Consider the following 20,420-nt stretch of genomic DNA (forward strand, 5'->3'; position numbering starts at 1 on the left):
AGGGCACAGATAAGACTACATTTTCTACATACATATTGAACTGTTAAGCAGGAAAAGACTTTAGATAATACCTTCTAAAACTAAGGGCACAGCAGGCTGGAAAGCAAGAATTTAACAGGAATACTAGCCTTCTCTCCACACTAGAAGCAACTGCTGCATTTGACCTAAGACTCTAAAGCACCTGCATGGTACTAGTACCCCAGCAAATCATCTCTGAATTCAGATTTAAAGGATCTTCGTCTTAAAACCTTACTTCAGCCAGTTCTTTGCCAAATCACTTTTCATCAACATCCAACATCACTTAACTTTTGCGCTATAGTTTCCTCTAACTACAGTGATAAAATTTGCCTCCTCTACAGAAACTCAGGACCTCCCATTAAAGCCAAGATTCAAGTGTCAAGTACTGTTCTACAAAGTTATCAAAAGCAAGTTTATGTAATAACTGTAATATAACTTACTAACATCAAGAAAAAAAATTTCCTTAAGAAGAAAGTTTGTTATTGATCAAGAAGTTGTTTGATGTTGTACAAAATTCTTCTACAGTACTGAGATGAGTACACAAACATCTGTAAAGAGATAGAGGTATAGTGTTATAGATGCATCTTTTAGGTTCCTCCTAACTGCAAATAGCCTTTGTTAGGGCACACATGAAAGCTATATTAACTATATAAAGCTAAAATGAACAAAAGCTAAATATGCTGAAAGGCTGATGGGAGACATCCATCTCTTTATCCTCCCGCATATACCAGAAGAAAAAAAAAGTGCACTCGAGGTATAGGTGATCTCGTATGCTTCAGTTCACCATTGTGTTGTGCAAATCGTGTCAGCAATAGAACAAGGAAACTGCTAGCAAGGAGATGAGATACAGCAGCAGTCTGCAGATTCAACAGCAGGTAAGCAAGAGCACAGTGCAAGATGGAATCTTCCGGGGCAGAGTGAATGGGTTATGACATGCAACATATGAAGACTACCAGTTGTACCTGGTGAGTACTCCATATAGCCAGGTCATCTCCATTACTACTCATCCTTCATACAAGATAAGGCCTTAATATCATTGTCACATTAGCAAAATTCAATGTGTGATACAGCTGTACCCAGTTACAGCTCAGAAAGTACACAGTCAGTTCTGCATCAGTTTTCAGATATGTATGCTCTAGAGGAACTCACAGAAGAGTCTAAACTCAGTGCTTCCCTTCCCTCAGCTACTTCAAATTTTAATAATACAGGAGCTACAACAGTCCAGGACAACATTATCCCAAACCTACTCCAACTAAGCTTTATTACTAGTTGTACATTATCAGACATTTGACAAAAGCAACCACATTTTGGTCAGTCTTATTTAAAAGAAGCAAGAAGAAAGCATGAAGCATATCTACACTCTTTTTAAGACAAAAAAAGCCACACAGCTGATCACACCAAAATACTAGGACACTGAAACTAATTATTTGTGTTTCCCTACTTTGGATTCCAATACTCAATACTGTCACCACTGAAATGACTTTTTAAATAATGAAGACAGACTACGAATATGCCTGCTGACTATTCACTACACTGCATGGTTTGGTTTGTTAAAGGCTGGGATTTTAGCTATCACTAGTTGCAAACTATTTATTTCAACAGAACAATCCATGCTAATAAAGAAGAAACTGCTCCATTAGAAGACAATTTATATAAGTGGATGCTCATGCTCTGTTTCTTCACTGACTGCTGCTTGTGCTCCATTTGTGTCAAAACTGCAAGGGACAGCATGAAGATGGGATCTTAAGTTCTACTGAATTCATTACATATTTTAGAAAAGTGAACTCACATGTCAACATTTAGTTTCATGATACATAGGGATTATGTGATTAGAATCCCACTGGCTTGCTGGGAGGATTCAGCAAGATAGCTACAAATTACTTAGAGGGCTAGTGTCAAGAGGACCTCTGTACTTATTTAGCCTCTGCTCTAGATTACTGACTCTGAAGCTAAGCACCCCTGCTGCACGATGCAAACACCCACTCCATCTGTTTGCTTCTGCTTTCTCAGAACCTCTATTAGTCTATGTAAGAAGTTGTGTTAATCATCACATGAGCAGCTTCTGCATAGTACACACAGTATCAGCCACCCTTAGTATGCAGTCACCTTGACAAACAGTGCAAAAACAGAACAAACCTATTTACAATAGGATTATCAATGACATACAGTAAGTATATGCAGATTTCTGAAGAGGAAATTAAATCCAATTTTTGTCCCAGTTGCTCTCAGTTCTGAGAAAAGCTTGTAGGTGTTTAGCTGTTTTAGGTTTCAGTGATGAAAAGCATGAAGTACTATACCAAACTCTGGAAATCTCCAAGGGGACCAGAAACTTGTGAAACCACAACTGAAGCTTCTGTTGAGGGAATAAAGCAACAGTGGCAAACAGAAGCTTATCAATATCTACACTGAGTTAAACAGTATTAGTAATTAAATCCAAACCTAGTTAAAAGAAACCCCACACAAAACCAAACACAAAATACCTCCCCACATCGAAGAAAGTTTTGAAAGTTAGCCCAGGTGTCAAATCAGAAATGCATCTCAGCAGCTTAGCACCTGAAACTTCCTCCTGACTAAGAAGAAAAAGTTTCACATTCAGCATTTTATTATTTATCCCTGCTGATCTACAGAGATTTGAGACATTCATTAAAGGGGGTCTCAAGCAGCAGTTTGATTGACTCACTGTTGTAGTTCAGCCCCAATCAGGACCAGACTATGCAGTCTCTCTCCCACTCTCCCCACCCTCCAAGAAAATAGAGGGAGATGATATAAGAAAAACAGCTCAAGGTTTGAGATAAGGAGAGGGAGAGATCCTTAAAGTTACCATTACAGGCAAAACAGCCTCAACTTAGGGAAAATTATTAATTTCTAAAACTAGCAGGAGAATGAGACAGGGAACAAGATAAACCCCCACCCCTCCCTCTTCCCAGGTGTTCTGGTTTTATTCAGTGAGGGGCCTAAGGTAGTAGCTTCTGTAAGAAGCTGCTAAAAGTTGTTCCCCCTTGTTCAGTGGACTTGGCCAGGCCTAGGGCAGACCCACTGCTGGCCAAGGCCAAGCCAATTGGTAGCAGAATGACCCATGATAACGCCTCTGCGATAACATTTAAGAAAGGGGAAAAACAGGAAAGAGAGAGAAGAGAAGATGTGAAGGAGTGAGTAGGGGCAAAGGGGGAGGCATGAGTCTTGTGGGCCTTGCAGGCCTCACCCTCTGGCCTCCCATCAGGTGGCAGTCTGGGCCTGACTTGGCCCAGCCCAGCTGCAAGAAGTGGAAAGGAGATGAGATGTGAAGAGAACCTGAGAGGCATCTGCCTGCCTGTTGTGAAGGATTTTTTCTTGTGAGAGGAACAGCTGCAGATGCCAAGGTCAGTGAAGAAGGAGGAGTAATGCTGCTCCTGGCCAAGATTCCCCTGCAGCCTGTGGTGATGACCATGGTGGAGCAGGTTGTCCCCCTGCATGCCACAGAGGCACAGAGATCCACCTGAAACTAATGTAGGACCCCATGCTGGGGCAGGTGGATGCCTGAAGGAGGCTGTGGCCCATGGAGGGCCCGCTGGGGCAGCTGTTCTGGAGGGACTGCACCCCGTGGAAGAGATGACCCATGCTGGAGCAGTTTCACGAAGGACTGTGGCATATGGGTGGGACCCCACAACAGAGCACGGGAGGAACGTAAGGAGTTCTTCCCCAAACAATGAAGCAGCAATGTAAAACAACGTGTGATGAACTGACCATAACCCCCATTCCCTCTTCCCTCCTGTGCCACTTGCGGGGGGGGGGTAGAGATAATGTTAAGCCTGGGAAGAGGGAGGGGTGGAGGGAGGTTATCTTGTTCCCTGTCTCATTATCCTGCTTTGTTTTTAGCAATAAATGAATAGTTTTCCCCAAGTCGAGTCTGTTTTCCCATAATGGTAACGTTAAGGATTTCTCCCTGTCCTTACCTCAAACCGTTTTTCTTATATGATCTCCCCCTATTCCCTTGGATGGTGAGAGGAGTGAGAGAGAGACAGCATAGTCTGGTTCCAGTCAGGGCTAAAACTACAACACCAGGCTTAACATCATCTCTACCACCTTCCCCCACTACAAGCAGCACATGGAGGAAAAAGGGAATGGGGGTTATGGTCAGTTCATCACACATCGCTTTACGCTGCTCCTTCCTCCTCAGGGGAAGAACTCCTCACATTCCTCCCCTGCTCTGTTGTGGGGTCCCTCCCATGGGCCACAGTCCTTCGTGAAACTGCTCCAGCATGGGTCATCTCTTCCACGGGGTGCAGTCCCTCCAGAACAGCTGCTCCAGCAGGCCCTCCATGGGCCACAGCCTCCTTCAGGCATCCACCTGCCCCAGCATGGGGTCCTCCACAGGATGCAGGTGGATCTCTGCTCCTCCATGAGGACAACCTGCCTCACCATGGTCATCACCACAGGCTGCAGGGGAATCTTGGCCAGGAGCAGCATTACTCCTCCCCCTCCTTCTTCACTGACCCTGGCATCTGCAGCCATTCCTCTCACAAGATATTCTTCACAACAGGCAGGCAGACACCTCTCAGGTTCTCTTCACATCTCCTCTCTCCACTTCTTGCAGCTGGGCTGGGCCAAGTCAGGCTCAGTCAGCCACCTGGTGGGAGGCCAGAGGGTGAGGCCCACAAGGCTCACACCTCCCCCCCCCCCACCCCCACTCAGCATCTTCACATAGTCTCTCTTTTTCCTGTTTTCCCCCTTCTTAAATACATTATCGCAGAGGTGTTATCACAGAACATTCTGCTAGCAATTGGCTCAGCCTTGGCCAGCAGTGGGTCCACCCTAGGCCCAGCCGAGTCCCCTGAACAAAGGGGAGTGACTTCTAGCAGTTTCCTACAGAAGCTACCACCTTAGCCACCCCCCCCCCCCAATAAAACTGTAATACTTACTAAAAGCAAGAACAAGAATCTCAAGTCATTACAGTAACAAGTTGATATTTGTTCTTTCTTGGGAACCCAGACTACTGTGTTTAAGTGAAATACCAACAGTCCAAAAGCCAACTATAAAAGAAGAGTTCTGTATAGTGCTGCTGGTAACCCTGATATCATCTCACCCCTTAATACCAAAGCCATTTCTTAGTTTCAAATTAAGCCTTGTATAATAGCCAACACCACTTGAGGAGCTCTCTAACTACCAGCTTAACTCCTAAGGTAGTGAAGAAAAGCAAAGCCTAGGTCCAGTCCTTTTAACAGCTGACAGGAGGATAGACAAGAACAGTACATAGAAGTCCAGCATGAACTACTGGTCACAACATGGAGGCTACACAAAGTATAACAGAGCTTTATATACTGTTTTATAAATTTATTTAGTATGTCTACTTTAACACAAGAGGTCATGCAAGCAGGAAAAGATACTTGATTACAGACAAATAGACTAGGAAAACAATGATAAATTTGCATACTGTTTTTATCTAACATCATCTTCAAAATTTAAATTTAGACAACCGTTCTTCTGAAGTAGCAATATTTACTGCCCCAGTACCCCTGCAGTAGAGCTCTAGGAAGTTTTAAAGCTCTAGAAGTTGGATTCACTTGATATAAAATGTGTATCCATGTATGGCATATTTAGCTTCTGTCATTTGAAATACCTTCCAATCAAGCATTTTGTCTTTGCCATGGTAAAGATCTAAATACATAGACTCACCTCACATCAAGTCAAGAAATATATATTCTTACAGGCTCCAATCTTAGTCTACTTATATATGCTAAGACAACACAACTTAATTTTTTTTTTTCCCAATTGTTTTCCAGCTGGCAAAAGGAAGAAAGCAGAAAAAAAACCCAGAGAATTGAGACTGCTCTAGGGCAGAAAATACAAGCAGAGGGCAGCATTAGAAATAAAATGTGAATAGAAAAGAACAGAATTAAAAGCAGTCATTCGTTCATTCAGAGCATACTCACAAGTTTCCCAGAAGCTGTGTCAAATTTAAAAGAATGCTAAAATTATCGGGTAACAGCTATAACACATTTGATATATGGAAATCGTTACTGATACCAGTCAAATCAGTTTGCGCTATGATTAATAAAAAGTTTAAGAGCAGCTGGGATGAGTCTGCTAATACAAAAAAAGTTAAGCTCATAAACCAGATGCAGTTCTTTTTTCTTAGAAGTTATTTTAAGTGTCAAGGAGCTAAGTGCCCAAAATATTCCTGTGCCACCAGATCTCTAACTTTTTCCATAGAAAAACATACCTGTGAAGTGATTTGATACTCATGTCACACATAATGAGCTTACACATACACCTTAATGGGAATTCTGTACAACACAAATCAAGAGCAGACTGCATTATACTTAAACACAACCCTCACCTCTCACACAGCAGGTGCTATGAATTAAGTTGAGAAAGTCAAAGGGGTAGAATGCAAGTCATTCACCTAAATGTATATACATATCAAGAGCAGAAGAGCAGTTCTAGAAGTACTCCAAGTAATCAAATAAAAAGCACTTTCATTAACCAATAACAAATAATAATTACAGTAAATAAACTTAGAATCATAGAATAGTTAGAGTTGGAAGGGACCTTCAAAGGTCATCTAGTCCAACCCCCCTGCAAGAAGCAGGGACATCCCTGACTAGATCAGGTTGCTCAGAGCCTCATCCAGCCTGGCCTTGAATGATTCCAGGGATGGGGCATCCACCACCTCTCTGGGCAACCTGTTCCAGTGCTCTACAACTCTCATTGTAAAAAATTTTTCTTCTAATATCTAATCTAAACCTACCTCCTTCTAATTTAAACCCATTACCCCTTGTTCTATCACAACAGGCCCTACTGAACAGCTTCTCCCCATCTTTCTTGTAGGCCCCCTTGAGGTACTGGAAGACCGCTATCAGGTCTCCCTGGAGCCTCCTCTTCTCCAGGCTGAACAGCCCCAACTCTCTCAGCCTGTCCTCATAAGAGGGGTGCTCCAGCCCTTTTATCATCTTTGTGGCCCTCCTCTGGACCTTCTCCAACTGGTCCATGTCCTTCTTGTGCTGGGGGCTCCAGAACTAGACACAGTACTCCAGGTGGGGTCTCACCAGGGCAGAGTAGAGGGGCAGAATCACCTCCCTCGACCTGCTGGCCACGCTCCTCTTGATGCAGCCCAGGATGCGGTTGGCCTTCTAGGCCGCAAGGGCCCAGGTTGTCTTCAGACAACCTGCCTCCAAAGATAAAATTTTCCTTCAAAAGGAAGAATGGATGCAGCTTCTACAACTTAAATGAAACTACTGGATACAATAATTAGATGACTGAAGTATTGACCAGGGAAAAACTAGTCTTTTTTAAGTTGAAGTGTAGGTTCAAGCACGCCCCTCCAATTACAGGGAGAGTTATTAAATAAAAGCATAGGGCAGTGCTACAAACTCAGAGCTGTGCTAGGCACCACCATAATACATACAAATTGGAACCTACCTAGTAATGAAAACTGAAATGTAACATTATTAGAAATTGTGACTTTACAAAGCATGTAATTCAGTTGTAAGCAAGTACTATATAAAACCAAAATAAGTTTTAAAGAATTTTTAAAGAATCAAAGCATGCAACTGATTTTAGTCATTTGTTCACAGGATAGCCTAAACATTCATTTAGTCATTTCTTAAGTGGGTGTAACAACTTCAAACACAACAGCACTTACCTTGGTATTGTCACACATTTTGTATTGCAATTCTGAGTGGTAATTGCCTTCTCAAGCTCATCCAGCTGTCCTGTCTTCTTTAGCTTCTTAACCAAGCTTTTCACTGCTTTTTCACACCACTTTTCCTCCTGACCATTCTGCTCACCACCACCAGCCCCTCCAGAGCCACCAGCAGATTTTTTCCACCCCAGAAGTCTCTTCACAACCGGTGGAGTGAATGGCAATATGGATGACATGACTTTCACCAGACAGAACACTCAGCAAGCAATAAGTTAGAGATTCAGATTCCCGTCTGATCCCTAAAAACACAAACCAAAACAGACATTAGCACTGAGGTTTCACATAAAACAAATACCTTGCTTAGGACCTTGCATTATCAAATGCTATAGGACACTGCATCCCAAAACAAGTCATATCATAGTTCAGAAGTAGTTGGCATTATAGTTAGGTACTTCAAAGTTCAAAAGCAACTTTGCTGCAGACTCTTCAACAGTTACCGCAGATTACGGTTACTGTTGCATCAAACATTTAATTTTTCCTCAAGTCAGCTTCAGAAAATATAGAAGTTGACTTGAGTCTAGCTTTGCACCTAGGCTGGCTGGTTTTAGTCATTAATTTTTTTCCACAAGTGACTGACAAATTGCATACATATATGCACATTCTGCCCACCTCCAAATTAATTTAGCAAGCAAAGCTGCATTTGGAAAGTCATTTAGTCATTACAGCTTGATAGAAGTCTTCCAGACAAACAAAATGAGAGAAGACTTACGAAATGGCTGTCTGTCATGTTTTAAAAGAACCACTAATTTTTGCCTCACTGGGGACACCAATTTGAACTTCACTCATAAGTTTGGTAATAAGCTTATTCCCATCTTTCAATCTAGAGTTGAATGGCCTACAGATAATAAGTCTTCTCAACTGACAGTACTTAAAATCAAGTCTTTCAAAAGTCATTAAAGGATATTTAAAATCTTAGCTTGCAGGCACCTGAAAAGACAGTTTGACTGCTCAATTTTGATAGCCTTTCATTTTGTATCAACAGCCTGATCAGGGTGTTTTTATAAAACGAAAGATTAGAAGGGATGCTGAAACTTGGACTATGTTTAGCATTGTTCTGGTTTTGTTAAGTGAGGGGGGGCCCAAGGCGGTAGCTTCTGTAGGAAACTGCTAGAAGTTGCTCCCTTTGTTTAGTGGACTTGGCCAGGCCTAGGGCAGACCCACTGCTGGCCAAGGCTGAGCCAATTGGTAGCAGAATGTTCTGTGATAACGCCTCTGCGATAACGTATTTAAGTAGGGGAAAACAGGAAAAAGAGGAGGAGAAGATGTGAAGCAGCTGAGCGGGGGGCAGAGAGGGGGAGGCGCGAGCCTCATGGGCCTTGCAGGCCTCACCCTCTGGCCTCCCGCCGGGCAGCCGACTGGGCCCAACTCGGCCCGGCCCGGCTGCAAGAAGTGGAGAGGAGATGAGAAGTGAATAAGATGTAAAAAGGATCCTGAGAGGCATCTGCCAGCCTGTTGTGAGGAACGGCTGCAGACACCAAGGTCAGTTCAGAAGGAGGGGGAGGAGTAACGCGGCTCCTGGCCAAGATTGCCCTGCAGCCTGTGGTGATGACCATGGTGGAGCAGGCTGTCCCCCTGCAGCCCATGGAGGTCCATGGAGGGGCAGAGATCCACCTGCAGCACACGGAGGACCCCACACCAGGGAAGGCGGATGCCTGAAGGAGGCTGTGGCCTGTGGAGGGCCCACAGGGGCAGCTGTTCTGGAGGGACTGCACCCCGTGGAAGAGATGACCCACGCCAGAGCAGTTTCACAAAGGACTGTGGCCTGTGTGAGGGACCCCCACAACGGAGCAGGGGAGGAATGTGAGGAGTTCTTCCCCTGATGATGACACAGCAGCATAAAACAGTGTGTGATGAACTGACCGTGACCCCCATTCCCTCTTCCCCCCCGTGCCGCTCGGGAGGGGAAGGTAGTAGAGATAATGTTAAGCTTGGGAAGAGGGAGGGGTGGGGGGAGGTTATCTTGTTCTCCATCTCATTATCCTGCTTTGATTTTAATAATAAATGAATAGTTTTCCCCAAGTTGAGTCTCTTTTGCCCATAATGGTAACTTTAAGGATTTCTCCTTGTCCTTGTTTCAAACCTTGAGCCTTTTTTCCTTATATTATCTCTCCCTATTCTCTTGGAGGGTGGGGGGAGTGAGAGAGAGACTGCATAGTCTGGTCCCAATTGGGGCTGAACTACAACAAGCATTCACTGCAATTTGCACTCCAAATGATTTAAGATTAACAATAGCCATTTAGAAAACACACCTTGTTTTTCCAGCTTCAATTAGGCTAGTTTTAGGTACTACAACATAAGCCCCAGATCAATAGTATTATTTCAGGTAGAAATTGCTTAAGGACATTAATGTCCTACTTGTATTCATAGGACCATTAAGTCAAAACCAATCTTATTTCTAGGCAGCAAATGGGTATTTGAACTCCAGATAGTTACCTTATTTCTAAGCTGTATAAATTAGTTCAGTGAGCTGAAAATACATTTTATTTAAGAGCTAACACTACCTTCAGGCTACTTGATTGGACCTTTCAAGGCAGCTTACATGCCTCTCCATCCTGTACAGGTACATGCCTCACTTCTATCCAAAATAGAACAACTTCATCTGATTGATATTTCCCATCTGCAAAACACCATGGTTGATTTGGGATACTTCACAATACAGTATTCATGCTACTTTATGCCTTGTCATGTCTTTGTGGTTTCAGTGAGGACCAGTCAAGCACTAGATTATATTCTACAGGTAACTTTAAATCACAAGTTTTCACCTTCTAGAAAACAGAACATTCAGTAGTAATAACACTTCAGTTTCAACTAAATTAGACTCCTATAAACCAGCCTGAGAGCACCTAAAAATGTGACTGAAGCAAGAACTGTAGTTTTCTGGGGTCAAGGAGCCAGAGGTTCCAATTAACAGGGACTCAATATTAACAATGGAAACTATACAAGTGATTCAAGATAATCTATCCTAAATAACAGAATCATAGAATAGGTTGGAAGGGACCTTTAGAAGTCATTTAGTCCAACCCCCTGCCGTGGGCAGGGACATCTTTCACTCAGATCAGGCTGCTCAAAGCCCTGTCCAACCTGACTTTCAGCACTTCCAATGACGGGACATCCACAACTTCTCTGGGCACCCTGTTCAAGTGCCTCACTAACCTCGTCAAAATATTTCTTCCTTACATCCAATCTACTCTTTCAGTTTAAAGCCATTGTCCCTTGTCCTGTCAGTAGAGGCCTTGGTAAAAAGTCAAAGCATTTGTTTTCACACAAGACTAATATGAAAAGAACCTCCAGTCTTTCAATAAGATTAAATTTTAACAGAACTGTCCCCAATATTTCAGATTGCAAGTTTTGCAGCCTGCAAAAGCATTGTACTGGAGCCCTGGCTGCAGCAAACAAGAACAATAAACTTAATATTCAACATTTTCAAAATTAAACACTGACTAGGTGTTCTGGTTTTGTTGGGTAAGGGGGGGAGCTAAGGTGGTAGCTTCTGTAGGAAACTGCTAGAAGTCACTCCCCTTTGTTCAGTGGACTCGGCCGGGCCTAGGGCGGACCTGCTGCTGGCCAAGGCCGAGCCAATTGGTAGCAGAATGTTCCCTGATAACGCCTCTGTGATAACGTATTTAAGAAGGGGAAAACAGAAGAGAGGAAAAAAAAAAAAAAAAGAAGATGTGAAGCAGCTGAGTAGAGGTAGAGAGGAGGAGGCAGGAGCCTTATGGGCCTTGCAGGCCTCACCCTCTGGCCTCCCCCCAGGCAGCTGACTGGGCCCAACTGAGCCCAGCCTGGCTGCAGGAAGTGGAGAGGAGATGAGAAGTGAATAAGATGTGAAAAAGATCCTGAGAGACATCTGCCAGCCTGTTGTGAGGAACGGCTGCAGACGCCAAGGTCAGTTCAGAAGGAGGGGGAGGAGTAATGCAGCTCCTGGCCAAGATTCCCCTGCAGCCTGTGGTGACGACCATGGTGGAGCAGGTTGTCCCCCTGCAGCCCATGGAGGTCCATGGAGGAGCAGAGATCCACCTGCAGCCTGTGGAGGACCCCACACCAGAGCAGGTGGAGGCCTGAAGGAGGCTGTGGCCCATGGAGGGCCCACTGGGGCAGCTGTTCTGGAGGGACTGCACTCCATGGAAGAAGTTACTCACACCGGAGCAGTTTCACAAAGGACTGTGGCCCATGGGAGGGACCCCACGAAAGAGCAGGGGAGGAATGCGAAGAGTTCTTTCCCAAACGAAGAAGCAGCTGGGGGGGGAAAGAAGGTAGTAGAGATAATGTTAAGCCTGGGAAGAGGGAGGGGTGAGGGGAGGTTCTCATTCCCTGTCTCATTCTCCTGCTGTTTGTAGTAATAAATGAATAGTTTTCCCCAAGTCGAGTCTGTTTTGCCCGTAACGGTAACTTTAAGGATTTCTCCCTGTCCTGATCTCAAACCTTGAGCTTTTTTTCCTTATATTATCTCTCCCTATTCTCTTGGAGGGTGGGGGAAGTAAGAGAGAGACTGTGTAGTCTGGTCCCGGTCAGGGCTGAACTACAACACTAGGACACTCAGCATATGGTTTCATAGGGAGCCAAACCAATACAACAGCTTCCTGCTGTAGAAAGCTCAGGTCTCCTTCCTTCCTTTCCTGTGGCACCACCACCACCTCAGCACCAGTGCTAATACCTCTCCACAAAGATAACCCAAGTAAAGCCTCATCTAATTGTTTGGGTTGTTGGTTTTTTTTTTGCCAAGTTAGTTCTTAACTGGAAAGAGAAGTTGCACCAGCTCACCCACAGTACTCTAAGTATTCAAACTCATGTCAGCTGAGTTACAGATTTCTGAAACAGAACAGCCATCACCAAGAGCTTTATAAAAGACTTGAACTTTTGAGCAGGACAAACATTAGACGCTTCAGAGGCATACACAAGAAATTCTGAAAGGCCAAACCAAAGAAGACAACCTCTTTTTCTGTAAAGATTATATTTTAAACACTAGCAATTGATGGTGTAATATCTGAATACTAAATTTGACACCGACAGATGTAGGCAACCAAGTACCAGTATCATTGCTTATCCACACATCAATTCTTCTCCAGTTTATGGAGCTCACTGACACATAACACACATATTCCCTGTTCTTTAGTTTCAAGTTTGACACCATTCAATGCTCCAGAATACTCCTTTGATTGTCAGCCTTCTAAAATACGCACTTCAGTAGGATCTCATTTCCCACCAATGTCAATTTGCTCTTCTTCCAGGCCCTCTAACCATTCTCAATACTTTTATATAATTTTTCAGCTTTGCAATATCCCTTATGATGAGATTATGTTATGTCTTAAGGGAGAGAATACTGCCCTGATCTATATATCATTTTCCATACTCTGGTGCTTTTCTCAACTAAGATTGGCCCTTCTGCTTCAAATGCACATGGAGTGATTTAAGTCTTGCAGCTGGAAAGAATTTAGAAATCCCATACATTTCAGTTTTTCTTTATATTTGAACTCTCATACTATTTTGACATAATCAAGATGCAGAAAAAAAAATTTTCCCTGTCATAGTTCAGGCCCAATCAGGACCAGACTACACAGTCTCTCACTCCCTCCACCCTCCAGTGGGACAAAAGGGAGAATTGGTAAACAAAAAACCCCAAACAAACAAGAAAACCCCAGCAAAAACACATGGGTTGAGATGGAACAAAAAGATAAATTTAACAGCAATAACAGAAGAAAACAAAACAGCAATGGAAAGCAAATACAGTATAATGGCTTACAACAAATCCCAACACCTAGTTTCTTCCAAGTAGCAGTAGAATGAGACAGGGAACAAGATAACCTCCCCCCACCCCTCCCTCTTCCCAGGCTCTACTACCTTCCTCTCCTGAGCAGCACAGGGGGGAAGAGGGAATGGGGGTTGCAGTCAGTTCATCACACATTGTTTCATGCCACTGCTTCATGGTCGGGGGAAGAACTCCTCACATTCCTCCCCTGCTCTGTTGTGGGGTCCCACCCATGGGACACAGTCCTTCGAGAAACTGCTCCGGCGTGGGTCATCTCTTCCACGGGGTGCAGTCTCTCCAGAACAGCTGTCCCAGCAGGCCCTCCACAGGCCACAGCCTCCTTCAGGCATCCACCTCCCCCAATATGGGGTCCTCCACGGGCTGCAGGTGGATCTCTGCCCCTCCATGGACCTCCATGGGCTGCAGGGGGACAACCTGCTCCACCATGGTCGTCACCACAGGCTGCAGGGGAATCTTGGCCAGGAGCCGCATTACTCCTCCCCCTCCTCCTTCACTGACCTTGGCATTTGCAGCCATTCCTCTCACTAGAAAAGTTCTTCACAACAGGCTGGCAGATGCCTCTCAAGATCTTTTCACATCTCATCTCCTCTCCGCTTCTTGCGGATGGGCTGGGCCAAGTTGGGCCCAGTCAGCTGCCTGGCAGGAGGCCAGAGGGTGAGGACTGCAAGGCCCACAAGGCTCCTGCCTCCCCCTCTCTGTTCCTGCTCAGCTGATTCACATGTTCTCTACTTTCCTTTTCTCCTTTTTATATATATGTTATCACTGAGGCATTATCACAGAACATTCTGCTACCAATTGGCTCAGCCTTGGCCAGCAGCAGGTCGACCCTAGGCCCAGCAGTTTCCTACAGAAGCTACCACCTTAGGCCCCCCCCTCACTAAACAAAACCAGAGTATTCCTATTTCCAAAAGACTGTCAGCTCAGACCTAACCAGAACTTTTCAGATATCATGCTTAGTTTTAACCAGTTCCCTTACAGATGTTTGCTCATACAGTTCTGCAGAAACACAGGTAGATCTGCTACCCCTGTGAAAATTAGCTTTTAAAAAAAAAAAAACCACAAAACACACACCCCAACAAAAGACAAAGGCACATGCTTTAAAAGCCCTGTATTACAATTACTATTGCAGTTTAGCAGCTATTTAAGAAAATAAGGAAAAAAAAAAAAACAAACAACATGCACCACAGTTGCAGACTAAGAGTCTGGGAGGCTTAATTAACTTCTTTCTAGCCATTGTTTTGCCATGTCAGGGACTTGCCAGGAGTATCAATAAGAATTTCACTAAGTTATTCCAGTAGTGGCCCCATATCTTTTAAGGGCTGAGCAGAAAGAACGTGACACAAGTAGGACAAGACTTCATTCAGTCAATTGTGATGAGTACTCATAGGAGAGTATTTCAGCCAGTTTAATTTACTGACAAGTGGTACTCTGCTCCAAGCCTAGAGGAGGTACTGCAAAGTGCAAGGCATGGTTTGGTCGAACTCTGAGCAATCTGGATAAACGCAAATTATGTAATAAAAAAAAAAGCAAAAAATAAGAAATACCCTACTGGGTCAGAAGAGTGGTGCATCTAGCTTAGTGCTCTGTCTCCAAAGGTGGCAAAAGGATATGCTACTCAAGGAAAGCACACAAACCTGGCTGTTTTATGTAGCCTGTTCTCCTCATAACTCTTCAGCATCTTGAATTGTTACAGCAGGAAATTAAAGGCTACATTCCTACCTATTCCCTTTACCACAGAAAAATCCTATCAGTCTATGGTTATCTTCTTGGTCATATTACCCTAAAGGTCTCAACATTACAATTGAAATTAAAAGTACAGAGAGAAATCTACACCTCATGAGGAATTTGGAGATCAAAGGTGGACAGCACATGTCTGCTGCTGAATATCTGGCAGGAGCTCAAATAAAAGTGAGGAGTCCTGCATTTGTGTTGGGTTCTGTCTCTACCTCAGTCTCAGATACCATGTTTATACGAATGCATTTAGGAGTCATTGCCGCAGCTCTTTTTTGACCAGCAATTCCATTTCAGTTCATCACCTGTAACTTCTGCCTTCAAATTGATATAGTGATAAAGAGTTTTTATCTCCACTCCTAAAGAATTCTCTTTTACACTGTTGCTGTTGACACCAGCTTCTTGCTAAACAGTCCTCTAGTCTTTTTCATTGTATGCTTTCTTCATCCACAAGAAAAAAAAAATATAAAATGCTTTTTCCCCAAACACACCCAGAAAGCAATCTTCGCCAACACTGCAAGAAATATTTCCACATTGCTAAATGGCCACAGATTAAATACATGCCAAATATATAACATCCCTTCTTCCTTGCGATACAGTTCCTGTGATTTCATTGTACTCTACAGTCAATCATCTCCAAAACCTGATTATTCATTTACAGCCTTTGCTTTTAAGGACCTTACATATGCTTTGCCATCACTTATTCTTTGTACTGCCTCCCCTTTGTTCACTCTTTTACCGAAGTCCAACGTCACAGCCCAAATCAGTTCTTTTACCTTCCTGTGTATGATTCCCACTATAACATATCAACTTATTGGGACTCCAAGTAATCGCAGTGAGGTTTTCAAGACCCCTTTCTGAGCTCAAATATAGTTGAGCTATTAGTACCAAGGTAGCAGTGAAATACAGAGCAAAAAAACTTCCACTATTTTATCCCTTTCCACGTTCTCCGGATCGTACCTTAAAACTGCAGCTTTGAATACTCAAGGAGTATTCACTCTGTGGCCCAGAAAGGTACGAGGTTTTTTTTTTTTTCAGATTGCTGGAACACAGGGAGCATGTGCTGTTACTCCCAACAGATTAATACTGGAAAAATTTACAAATTGCCTAGCTTTGGTGGTATTTGTTTTATCTCTGCCCCCATAGTATCTCTGCCTCCTGATGCACATGTTTCTATAGTTGGCAACTCCTAAAGTCAGTTTGAGTCACATCTGCTATTATTCCACTCTACTGTGGTTCTCTGGAACAAGTACTAAATATTAAGCTATTGCTGGGATCACAGCTAAGCATAAAAGATGAAGAAAACCTCACAGGCAGCATGCTAGCAGACTGTCATAGTTCAGCCCTGATCGGGACCAGACTACACAGTCTCTCTCTTGCTCCCCCCACCCTCCGAGAGAATAGGGAGAGATGATATAAGGAAAAACAGCTCAAGGTTTGAGATAAGGACGGGGAGAAAATCCTTAAAGTTACTGTCACGGGCAAAACAGACTCGACTTGGGGAAAACTATTCCTTTACTACTAAAAATCAAAGCAGGAGAATGAGACAGGGAACAAGATAACCTCCCCCCACCCTCTTCCCAGGCTTAACATTATCTCTACTACCTTGCCCCTCCCAAGCGGCACAGGGGGGAAAAAGGGAATGGGGGTTATGGTCAGTTCATCACGCATTGTTTCATGCCCCTGCTTCCTCATCAGGGGAAGAACTCCTCACATTCCTCCCCTGCTCCAGCGTGGGGTCCCTCCCAAGGGCCAAAGTCCTTCGTGAAACTGCTCCGGCGTGGGTCATCTCTTCCATGGGGTGCAGTCCCTCCAGAACAGCTGCCCCAGCAGGCCCTCCACGGGCCACAGCCTCCTTCAGGCATCCACCTGCCCCTCTGTGGACCTCCATGGGCTGCAGGGGCACAGCCTGCTCCACCACGGTAGTAACCACAGGCTGCAGGGGAATCTTGGCCAGGAGCCGCATTACTCCTCCCCCTCCTCCACTGACCTTGGCATCTGCAGCCATTCCTCTCACTAGAAAAATTCTTCACAACAGGCAGGCAGACACCTCTCAGGTTCTCTTCACATCTCATTCACATCTCCTCTTCCACTTCTTGTAGCCAGGCTGGGCAGAGTTGGGCCCAGTGGGAGGCCAGAGGGCAAGGCCTGCAAGGCCCACAAGGCTCACACCTCCCCCTCTCTGCCCCTGCTCAGCTACTTCACATCTTCTCTCCCCCCCCCCCCCCCCCCCCCCGTTTTCCTCTTCTTAAATACATTATCGCAGAGGCGTTATCACAGAACATTCTGCTACCAATTGGCTCAGCCTTGGGCAGCAGCAGGTCCGCCCTAGGCCCGGCCGAGTCCACTGAACAAAGGGGAGTGACTTCTAGCAGTTTCCTACAGAAGCTACCACCTTAGGCTCCCCTCACTAAATAAACCCAGAACACAGACTAAAATCTTCAAGTGATATTTTCCTTTCCTGAATGTCTGGAACATACAAATTACAGACAAATGTAATAATGAAAAGCTATATTAGCTGTACTAACACATGTATTCCTAGACACTAAAATTGCATGCAACTGGAGACATGAGAAAAAAGAAGAAAATGTTAATTTTACTGACCTTTGATTAAACTACTACTGAGATTGATATATTTTAGCAACTCTCCTAGAATTACAAGAGAGGAAAATTACCATAACTGCAGTGGGCCAATCCACCTCTGTACTTCTTCAATGTACCTAGTATTATGAACAACCTCACAGTATTACTCCTTAAAAGTAAAAGGCTTTAATAGCACCACAAAAGCATGGAATAAGCACTCCAAACCACAGCAGTTTAAGCCCTTCTCACCTCATTTGTTTTGACTAACATTTTTAAAATAAATAAAATAAAATAAATAAAATCTTAGAGAAATATTTGTCAACTTTCCTTACTTTATTTTTATTTTATTACACATGCCCAGCATCTTCCATAAAGAGCACTGGGTCTTCAGACACTTTTGTGTCTGTCAATGTAGTCCAAGTCTGACCCACACAATTGCAGAACAACAATCAACTATCAAGTTACTCTATTAAACAGCCCAGTATGTTGTTAAATATGTGCTTATAGTCATCTTTAAGTTTAAGCCACCTTAAATGAGATCCTCTCCTTCTTCTTTTTAAAGGCATTTGTAATTTATCTTATTTTTCATTATAATAGTGCTAAGCAAATGGGGGGGAAGGGACTTCAAACATCTCCCCTTTACTTACATTCTCATTCCCCTTTAATTCACTACAGTTTGTAAACACTGAAGTTTTAAAGCTACACCTCAGAACAAACGCATACATACGTTTAAAAAAAAAAAAAAAAACAACTATTCACATACTACACAAGCTCCAACACTGCAATAAAGCATAGATAGAAGAGTCTAAACAGCAACCTTGTTCTGCTAAGAGAAGCCTTTCACCTTAACAACAAGAGTGGAGAGTTTTTTTGTGGTGTGTTTTTGGGTTTTATTTTTAAGTCTGGAGAACAGAACAAAGACTAATCAGTCTCTCACTACACAGTCCAGCCCCCACAGAAATAATGTCATGAATCAGTCTGAAAAATACAGCTCTCCAGGCTAAGAGAGGAAGACTTAAGAAAAGACAAACCTCCTGTTATGTGCAGTCTCCTAATAAGCTGACATTATAAACTTCTTGCTACAGATGGAATCCAACTCGTTTATAACCATGAACTGCGATAACACAAGTTCTACATCCAACATACACAGGCTGTAGCATTCACCAGCAGCATTTTCAGAAATACTTATTTGGTAAATCCAGTAAGCAAAACTTTTTCTTAATGTTATACACTTGTTTGTTAAGTATTTGAAAAGAGCACAACATACACATTCAGGTTTGTTTGTTTGGTTTTTTTTTAAATCAAGAATTGTGACAGACAACCAAAAGGACACGAGACTAGGCTGCAGCCTGAATCCCAGCTGTTCAATTCAACAGCTCTCCAAGACTATCACGAGGGCTCTTCACTCACCCACCTTCCCCCCCCCCCTTATTTTATTTTCACAGAGTGAAGACTAAAAGACTGTACTGCATCACACTTTTTCTCTTCCCCTCCACTCCCTACATAACAGCTACAAATAGGAACTCTGCAGCAACACCAACTACTTGCATTTATCCCCACACAACTTCTCCCCTGTGCTTATCTAAGGTAGATGAAACACTTAACAGATTATGTTTGTTTACATCTGACGATGCATAGACAGCTACAGCATTAAAACCAGCACCACGAAGACAGCCACTGATCTCAAAGTTCATATGTACATATCTCACATAGACAGTGTGTATTTCACATCCATGGCTCTGGATTAGGAGAGGGACAGACAAAAGGCCACCAGCTGAAGCAAAGCCTAAAAACTTCTTTACAACTTGCTCCGAACTTACTCCACCACCCCGGCACGAAGTTTTCACACACCTGATCTCTACAATAGGGGGGGAAGGAAAATAAAAGAAAGCAAAAAAAAAAAAAAAAAAATCCAAAACAAAACAAAAAAAAACCGAAACAAAAAAAAACCTACACCAAAAAAAAAAAACAAACCAAACAAAAACACCGGGCAAAGAGGGATGGGGAGAAGCTAAGCTTCGGGATTTTTTTTTTGCCCTCCCCCCCATACACACACAAGGAAGCATAAGCCGGCCCTTCCCACTCTCCCTCACCCCGCGGCGAAGGCTATTCCGACGCGCAGGCGACAGAGGGGAGGGAAGGCATGACACCGACCTCCCGCCCCACTTCTCCTTACGCAGTCCCAGTGAGCGGCGGCGGAGACAGGCGGCCCCCCAGGCCCGCCCGTGCCCCATCGCCGACCGCGTCCCACTACAACAAAGAGGGAGTAGGGCGTGGGGAAGCGCCCCTTCCCGACCGAGACCGAACACAGCCGGCGGACGAATCCCCTCCCGAGGGGAGGCTTCACGGCTTCCCCCCTTCCCGCGGCAGAGCCCGGGGCCGCCCGTTGAAACCACGCCGAGACCAACCTCTTCCTCAGCGAGCTGCACGGCCTCCCACCTCCCTCAGCGCTGCCTTTCCCCCCTGCGCTCCCGCCCTCCCCGCGCCCATTGGCTGCCGCCGTGTCCCGCCTCCCGGCGATTAGGCGGAGAGGCAACTCATTAGTTAGGCTGCCCGTCACTTGAGAAATGACGAGAGCGGATTGGGCGATGGGAGTGGAGGCTCGGCCCGCGCCATCGATTGGCGGCTCCATTCGCCAAT

At 44.3% G+C, this 20,420-nt stretch overlaps 1 protein-coding gene across 1 annotated transcript in view; it reads right to left on the minus strand.

Moving 5' to 3' along the window:
• The window catches only part of LOC147596577 (SMAD family member 2-like), a 44,317-nt gene extending 36,402 nt beyond the window's left edge, over positions 1 to 7,915 (minus strand). Inside the window, exon 1 of the mRNA XM_086769657.1 lies at positions 7,640 to 7,915. Coding sequence (XP_086625783.1) covers positions 7,640 to 7,875 — 236 coding nt within the window. The 5' untranslated portion in view covers positions 7,876 to 7,915. The remainder of the gene's footprint in view (positions 1 to 7,639) is intronic.
• Positions 7,916 to 20,420: the final 12,505 nt, after the last annotated feature.

This window comes from Chlamydotis macqueenii, chromosome W, assembly GCF_036417535.1.
Source record: "Chlamydotis macqueenii isolate bChlMac1 chromosome W, bChlMac1.mat, whole genome shotgun sequence".
Taxonomy (NCBI): domain Eukaryota; kingdom Metazoa; phylum Chordata; class Aves; order Otidiformes; family Otididae; genus Chlamydotis; species Chlamydotis macqueenii.